This window comes from Buceros rhinoceros, unplaced genomic scaffold (genome assembly GCF_000710305.1).
Source record: "Buceros rhinoceros silvestris isolate BGI_N320 unplaced genomic scaffold, ASM71030v1 scaffold39149, whole genome shotgun sequence".
NCBI classification, from domain to species: Eukaryota; Metazoa; Chordata; class Aves; order Bucerotiformes; family Bucerotidae; genus Buceros; species Buceros rhinoceros.
This window is the reverse complement of record NW_010434154.1, coordinates 1-8,745: the sequence shown is the minus strand read 5'-3', so window position 1 is coordinate 8,745 and position 8,745 is coordinate 1. Positions and strand designations below refer to the sequence as shown.

The following is an 8,745-nucleotide window of genomic DNA, read 5'->3' as shown; positions in this document are numbered from 1 at the left end:
TTCATCACTTTCTCTGAATTTTTCACCTTAATCTCAATACCAAAATATACATTAGTGCAAACAGAAAGCATTTTAACATTGGAACTAGAGGACAGATATATTAATCACTATGATAAGATACCAATTCTTTTCCATTTCTACAGATTAATTAAGAAAAAATACAATCTTAGATTACAAACAAAAATAATATTTCCTAGATAAGCTTTAATTTACAGTATAGAGTCACAGAAGTATTCAGGTTGAAAGGAACCCTGGGAGGTCATCCAGTCATCTACTAGTCATCTAGTAGATAAACATCACAGTTAATATAGCATAATCAGCTTTAGTAGACAAATAATTCTTGATTAACACAGAGCACATTTCCTTTAAAATATTCTTTCCAGTGAGTGACATTATTCACATGGCAATAAAAATACAATTACAGCTGAAGGCGATGCCGGCCTAGAGTTACAACAGCAGAGAAAAATGACCTCACTGCTTTATTCCGAGGACACTCCTAATGCAGTGATTCACAAGGCAGGAAAAATAATGTAGGAGGTTTTTTCCATTCTCTCTCTATATATCTAGTAATGAACAATGTTGCAAACATTTTCCTAATTTATCTTGCTGAGAGAAAAATGAGAGGTGCTCAGATGTTCAGTAATCCTTTGGGATGAAATGCTGACAGGGTCAGATTCAGTTGCTCAAAGGAGACCCTCCAGCCAACCTGGAAGAGACTTGGCGCACCAGTCCCAAGATCTCAGACCCTGGCAAAAGCAGCAATAAAGTGTTGGATCATTACACCAAAATGCTGGGATTTAGTCTCCACACTCAACACAAATGGCATGTAGAGACCATCTTACCAAATTACCCACAAGTTTCCAGCAGGTAAGTGGCCAGGCAGCAGCCAAGTGACAGCTGTGTGCAACTTGTTGTGAGAAGTGCAGAAACAAGGTGTCCCAGTCCTGCCATGCCCATGGTTACAGCACAACAGGGCACAGGGTTGCTTTCTGGCAACTGAGACAGCAACGACCTGCCAGCCCCTGCTCTCTGCTTTTTCACTGAGCAAATCAAAGGGAAGCCCTTTCACCCTTCCTATCTCTTCTCATCAGGCGGCATGACCCCTCCATCCCTGAACATACCCCCACTGCTTTCCTAGCTAGTAGTTTCCCAATGACATCCTGAAGTCAGATGCAGCCATCAGCAACCTGAGTAGTAGTTAACTGATTTACCAAGAGCTCCCAGCAGCACAGACTTATATCGCGCTGTTCTTCCCCCCACATCGGCTTTAGGAAAGGAGGTGTCATTTCCCCCAGTGCTGCTTTGTGCAATTCTCCTCCATCTCTGCTGAGTCACATTCCCTGCTCCAGGCAGATGCTGGCTCTGATGATGCAACATCAGCATTAAACCCTAATTTGGAAAAGTAAACCATTTTGTTTCTCTCCAGTCTTCTCTTGGAGAATTTGACATTCAGGCTCTTCCATCACTCCATGTCTTCAAAACATACTTTCACCTGTCCAGCTCAGCGAGGCAAAACAAAGGTTCCAGCTCAACTAAAGGTCCCAGGGAAAGTTGTGACATAACTCCAGCCACAGGAATTAAGGACTAATCATAAGCCAAAGGTACTAAACCAGAGAAAAGGATTTCTGGAAGCCATATGCTAGCAATCTCTTCTCAGTGTCCATGTCCTGCAGTATCAGGCAATGTTAATGCCTTCTTATTGCTGAAACAATCACAACATTGTGCGCTCTTATTTCAGATTTCCCAAGGGGATGCGAGAGAAAGGGCAGTGAGTGATATATTCAAAGGGGGAGCTCTATTTATACCTTCTTTCTGCCCTCTTGGAGTAGTAAGTAATGAAAACTATAGTAACGATAAAAGCAACAAATATGAAAGAGATAAAAGCTAACAATGATTTTCTGGTTCGGAAGAAGTGGCATTCAGGACACGAGGCGATCTCTTCAAGGCACAGCAGTTCAGGAGTTTCGGGACCAGGAAAACCATTATTGTCAATTATTTCTCTGTAATGGTCCATGGAAGGCTTCGGTTCGTATTGATTTGCAATGTAACTGTAGAGACCATATTTAGGAGCCGTCTTGTCATTAAAGGAATAGACAAAATATCCTCGCAGGTTAACATCATCCAAGGTGTAAGCTATGAAAGAAAAGAAAGGGTTGAAGAAATGAATAAATGCTGTTTTGGCATTCAAAACGGTAGCATATGCCAGTACATAAAGCAGAGGCAGGGGCACAATAAACCCACATCTGCACTTCTCTTCCCCCAAATAAGGGAAGGTACACGTACATCTATGAAGTGGTGCTCATAAAAAGTAAGAATCTGTCAGCCATTGCCAGGCAGCGTGATCTGCGAGTATCCTGCAATTTATTTCCTTGTGCTTGGTAAACACAGCTGTGAGTGCATGACTGTGTTAAATGATCAGTATGGAGTCTCTCCTGAAAAGATGGCCTTTTTTTACCTATGAAAGAACACAAGTTTTGGTTTTCCTGCACCTGGATTTCTGCAACCCATTTCTCTGATTGCTCCTTCTCCCTTGCAGAGCATCTCCTGATGGGGACGGCCAAGGAACAGAAGACATCAGGCTGCACTTCTCACTAGCAAAGGCAGAGTCACACCAGAAAAAGATGTGCCCATGCTGAGGTCATGGACTGCAATCATCATCATCATGGCTTGACTTCGCGAACAAAGATTTGGGAAGGGCTTTTCCCACGCTCACTGCAAGCGACGAGTGCACCCTTCGAGCCTGCGCCCTGGATTTTTTAGGTGGGGCACAGTGTGCACGGAACTGGCTCCACCCTTTACACCTCAGGTTCATCTGCCAGGGCCTAGCGAGCTTGGATGGTGACAGTGAAGTCCTCAGTCGTAGGTTTGGTTAGAGTGTCCTTCTCTTAGATGGAGCCTTACAAGGTGTGTCCATGGGCAGGATGGGCTCACTAGCCTTCGGGCAACCATCCTAGGAGAAGGACAACTCTGACCTCAAACTTGGGCAGATGGAGCTCGTTCATGGACTGCAATATCACCAGTGCAAGTGGAACAGTCATGCAAATCACAGTCCCTCATTACTAATCGAAGTTTCTAATCCAAGATGACCTGCATTGTCTTTACTGAGAACATGTCCTCAATCCAACTACTAACTTTGCTACTGGAAAAGGTCTGGCAGCTGGAGCATTAATTAACCTTGAGCCATCAGTCCCACTTGACAAAACCAATCAATCCACAGTAGTAAATGCAAACTGTAATACTTTATCTCTCAAAACCACTATTTTAAACAAATTAAAGCAACATCTTCTGGCAGATGAACACAGGACTGAAAGCTAACAATTGCTGAATTTTCATATGCCTGTGGAAGTAATTCTTTCTGCAGCAACGTGCAAGACGTTTAGCACCTCTAACCTACTTTTTCTGTGTAAAATGAAATAATATTTACCTGCCCTTTTACAGAGCTGCTACCCAGGATAATTAGTTTGTGTTTGTAAAACTGCATGTGGATTTAATGGTGTTACATGAATGGTTACTGCTGTTCTTTTTTTTTCAGCTGGCAAAGATGTGCTGGAAGAGTGTACAAAGCACTGAAAAAATGTACAAAACACTGAAAAGTCCAAAGGGTCCCATACTGTATTCTGGAATCATTTATCTGTACAAACCTGTTGGCACTCTCAGAATAATGCAGGTGAGCAGCATTTACACACACAAATGCTGCCACGTGCAGTCCCGGAAACCAGCTGGAGGAAGAAGGCAGAACAGGAACTTTAATGTGAGAGCACAAATATACCACATGCCCTCTCATTTCTCTCCAGTGTGACACTGAGGTAAGGACGCAAGATTTGTAATTCACCTCAGTTACAGCACAGGGTCTTGCATAAAAAATGCAAGTTTTGGAGAAATCTGATGCCAAGGTTAAGAGCTTGCTCCCTGTGTAAGCACAATACCAGAGCAGGAGAAGAAAGCATGAAAAGGCTGGTATTACTGACAGACCAAACACTATGGAGGAGTGTATGATGTCAGAAGTGGGAGAGTGAGCTTTAGGGCAAGTATTCTGGCTAGTTAGCTCGTTATTCACGACAAAGAAGGTGGAAAGATATGAAAATATGGCTTACATTTGATGGTTAAGGTGAAAAACAGAGGAGCTATTTCCAAGTGGGACAGAAGACAAGGAAGTCACTGGAGGATATTGGTACCAGATAAGTACAAATGACAAAGTTCGGTAAAAAAACAGGGATGTGCAGGTGTTCTGGAAACTGGAACCAGGAGAAAAGCCCATATCCACACACGCTTTGAAAACAGAAACGCCAAGAACTGGTACACTCTGAAGTGGTAGGCAGGAGAGAAGCAATACAGGAAAAACAGATTGAAACCATAAGCTCAAATTTAGCCAAGATAGTTTTTTTTATCTACAGATGCAGAGAACATGCAGCCAGTACTTCAAAATGTTGTATAAGGAACTCTTGGGCACTTGATGCTCAGCAATTTGTGAAAGAGGTGGAAATTACAGAGAAGGAAGTTAAAATACTTTACAGAGTGGACAGGATGACCTAGAAAATGATGGAACTGCCAGCCGTTCTTCACTGCCTAGCAAAGGAGTGGAATAAATTATAAGGAATAGATTACAAGCCTTCCAGAACTTAAAGGAGGCTTATAAGAGAGGTGGGAACAGTCTTTTTAGCAACATCTGTTGTGACAGAACAAGGGGTAATGATTTTAAACTAAAAGAGGGCAGATTCAGACTACATATAAGGAAGAAATTTTTTACAATGAGAATGATGAAACACTGGCACAAGTTGCCCAAAGAGATGGTAGATGCCCCATCCCTGGAAAAATTCCAGGAGAGGTTGTACGGGGCTCTGAGAAACGTGATCAAGTTGAGATGTCCCTGCTCACTGTAGGGGGGTGTTGGACTAGATGACCTTTGAAGGTACCTTGCAACCCAGAGCATTGTATGATTCTATATAAGGCTTGGTAAACAAGAATTACAGGAGATATATATGATTAATACCAATCAGCTTAGCTTTATGAAAAATAAATCTTGTCAAACTAACTTGACATCTTTTGTATGAGATCAGCAGATCAATAGAAGTAATGATGTTTGATGTAATATACTTAGAACTTCACAAGGCAACTGACGTGGTATTATATGGCATTTGGATCAAGAAAACAGAATGTTACAAGGTCAAGGGAAGCTCATAATAAACAGATTTCAAATGGTCTCAAATAGAACTACTAAGTCTAGAGATGTAACTGCATGTAGGTGTCACAGTAGGTGCATTTCTGCTGCGGTCATGGAGATTGGCTTTTAGCCCCAAGATATCTAATGATCTTAAATGTACCAGCATCCTGAAAGAAAAATAAAACTATTTCTTACAAAGTTTGTAAGCAACACAAAGATTAGAGATGCAATTTAGCTAGTGTAGCAAGTTCTGCACAAGCAAGCAACTGGCATTTGAATATGACCAAATGTGAGAATGTTAAAGAACGAGCAGACCATACTTCAGCAGAGGGACTTCTGCCAGGGGGGCAGGAATCTATAACTGAGTTTGAAATAGATAACCACAGAATGTGTGTAACCGACCTGCTGCCATGGGCAAAAAGGCTGCTTAGACGTACAAAAGTGGTACATAAGAGGTTATGTTAGACCTGCCTGAGATAGTCGGTGTGGCTGTGGTAGGAACAATGTGTCCAGGTCTGGGTTTACCCCTCTCAAGAAGAATGCTGGCAAACAGGAAAAAGTTTAATAATTGAAAGGTTCTAAATTATGTTTTATAGTATAGGACACAAAGAGCTTTGTCTGTGTTACTTATCAAAGAGATAAATGAGAGAGAGAACTCATTCTGTCTGTGAATACCTACACAGGTAAAATACACGGAAATGCACCAAAAAATGGCTTGAAGCTGAAGCTGAAGAAATTAATACCAGAAGGCCTCTAGATATCTATACGTACACTTATATATAAGAACAGTAAAGAATTACCCACTGCCACAGCTTACAGTGAGATGGAGAAGAGTCTTCATCAGTAAAACCATCTCATTTGGGTCCTGTGCTTTTCTTAAAAAAACACGTGTGTTGGATGACAGGATGACTCAAATGTCTCCCTTTTGCCTTATAACTTATGAATCTTTGAGACAGAGAAAAAGATTGGTTTGGGTTCTGAATAGCAGGAGAGAGTCCAGGAAATGGCATAATGAGGCAGATAGCTGAATTATTATGAAAATCACTGTGGATAAGATCACAGTTGGATAAGATACAGAGACAGATGAGGAACAGAACTCATACCCAGCCCTGAGGCACATCAGTGGAGAGAAGCAATAGGGTGAAACAACAGTAGAAGTGCAATAAGAAGAAAATCTGACTAAATACATGTGGAGCTACTCACGTAAATCTACTTAAATTTCTTGAATCCACAAAAAAGTCCTTCTGCTCTCTTATGCATAATATATGCACAATCAGTCTTTCTGATGTTTAGTTACACCAATCGTAAATCAAAGGAAAAACTGTATGCCATAATAACATCTCATTTATGGAGTATTCTGTGTAGCATTTCTTTTTTTTAAGTTAAACGTACTCTATCACACAGCGTATACTAACACTGCGATTTGTGACACATAAGCTATCTACGATCTCTTACCTTTTAAAGCTTCATTGATGTAATTCTGTATGTAATACACTCTGAGCTTATCATGCACCATATTCAGGCCATCGTCAATTCCATTAGCCATAACATAAATTGGGACATCGCCATACTTTGATTTAACCCACTTGAGCAATTTACGCAATCCCCAAGGCACTACTGCTGCTCTGCTGGGGGAGTGTAGCCATGTGATGTCATTGATCATTTGAACTTCAAGATAGTGGTCATATTTCAGTGCATCTTCTTTCTCCCAGCCCACGAGGGTAGTAGTGTAGTGACTCAAGGCAAAAAAATCGTATGAGCCCTGAATTAACTTCTTTTCATCTTCTGAGAAATAAGGCAAGTGGAAATTATAGAGGTCAACACTGTTTCTTCGCTGAAGCCATGCTCTCATCACCTGTGGGTATTCGCCGTTCCCAAAGATGGGCTCTGCAAGCCAGCCAATGTCAAACTCTAAAATTCTGTCAGCAACTTCTTGGTCATTCCTGGAAAAGGGACAAGCTGGTTCTACCCAGTCAGCTTGCAGAGCTATAGATATTTTACCCTTCTGAGATCTCCTGAATTCTTTGTCATAAAGATGCCACACTTTCGCATGGGCTTTCAACAGGTTGTGCCCTGCGGTGTATGTCAAGTTTTTCACATGCGGTTCGTTCATTGTGATCCAAAATTTGACATGGTCTCCAAGACTTGTAAAGCAGAATTTGGCATACTCAACAAAAGCCTGAATGGTTTCTGGATTTTCCCAAGCTCCGTATTTCGCAACAGAAACTGGAAGCTCTTGATTCTCAGCCATAGGTTGCCATAAAGCAACAACAGGAGTTATGTTAACTCTGAGAAGTTCACTAGCAAAACACTGATAATAATGTACAAGTGTGTGGTTGATTAGAGAAAGGTTACCTAGAGGAAGGATTAAAGACCATTTCAGTGAAAAATGGAAATGTGTGACATGCGTTTCTCGCAGAAGAGAGATCTGGAGCCTGATAGCAGCGAAGTCAACACAGTGACGCTTGCGTTTCGTGGTGAAAACTCCGTCCACTTTAATAAGCTTCTTTGTCTGGTGAATATCCCACACATAAACATTAGAGTCAAGAAACTGGGCGGGTGTCGTGTCTACCTAGGTAGAATGAAGAACATACCAGATTCAAGCTGTTTGTTCTAGGTAGGTGGGAACATCATAACCATCGGGCACAGGAAAGTAAAAGAATATCATAAGTGAAAACCGCATTTAGCAGCTGTCTCGCCTCTCAGCTAGGATATGGCTCTCAGCTGGCTCATATGAATGAATTATCTGTTATCAAGTGACATCAGGAAAGTACCAAATCTATATATCATTTTCATCCTACCTCCCAAACAAGCTTATGCTAATGGTCACCATGTTTGTAACTTCTCCAGATTGCTCCAGTCTGTATGGGAAACAAGGGACTGCTCAGGGATAAGGCACTAAGCCTGCCACAGATCTCCAGAGAAGCAGATCTTCTGCAAAGACCACAGTAATTTCCAATATATTTTGCTTTCAAGATTAAGAAGAGCCTACAGAGAAACTGTTTTAAATTGCCCACTAGATTCAGTTTCAAGACGACTCCCTGAACGAGTAAAAGAAATAATGAATGCAACATCATTTCTATGTTCAGTTCTTTTCCTAACTACGATGAAAGATGAGTTAATGCCCTGCACTTGATTTTTAGCATGAATTCAGTTCACAAGCAAAATCTTTCCTTCTTGCTAAAGAAGCCATTTTTATTTAACTCATACTGAACTCATTTCCAACTTATTTCAGCAGGCTGTTGATGTCTGAATCAATTTTTTCAGGCCTCCAAGTAAACCCACTGTATGTCACTAACATTAAATGCATTTCCCGTAAGTCTTGAGGGCTTCAAATGTCAGAATTGTCTCTTTGATATACTGACACAGTAGAAGAGCTTCTCAGGGTCCCACAGAATTATACTTTCACTTCTAAATCAGTATCACAAACACAGTAACAAATAGAAAATGGAAAAGTGAATTACTGAAAATAATGCACAGTGTAAAATCTCCTTATTCATACTCGAGGATAACTCTTACAAGAAAGATCCAAATTACAAGGTACTGGTACCACAGTTATTTATTTGACCTTTTTTTGGGGGGGG

The 8,745-nt window shown here is 41.1% G+C and overlaps 1 protein-coding gene across 1 annotated transcript; it reads right to left on the bottom strand.

Moving 5' to 3' along the window:
• Window positions 1–1,795: 1,795 nt before the first annotated feature.
• KL (klotho) lies at window positions 1,796–7,733 on the bottom strand (the record flags this gene model as incomplete). The annotated part of the gene is made up of 2 exons (XM_010144326.1): window positions 1,796–2,133; window positions 6,617–7,733. Coding segments are annotated over 2 exons (1,455 nt in total), but the record flags the coding sequence as incomplete, so codon positions are not given.
• Between the last annotated feature and the right edge of the window lie 1,012 nt (window positions 7,734–8,745).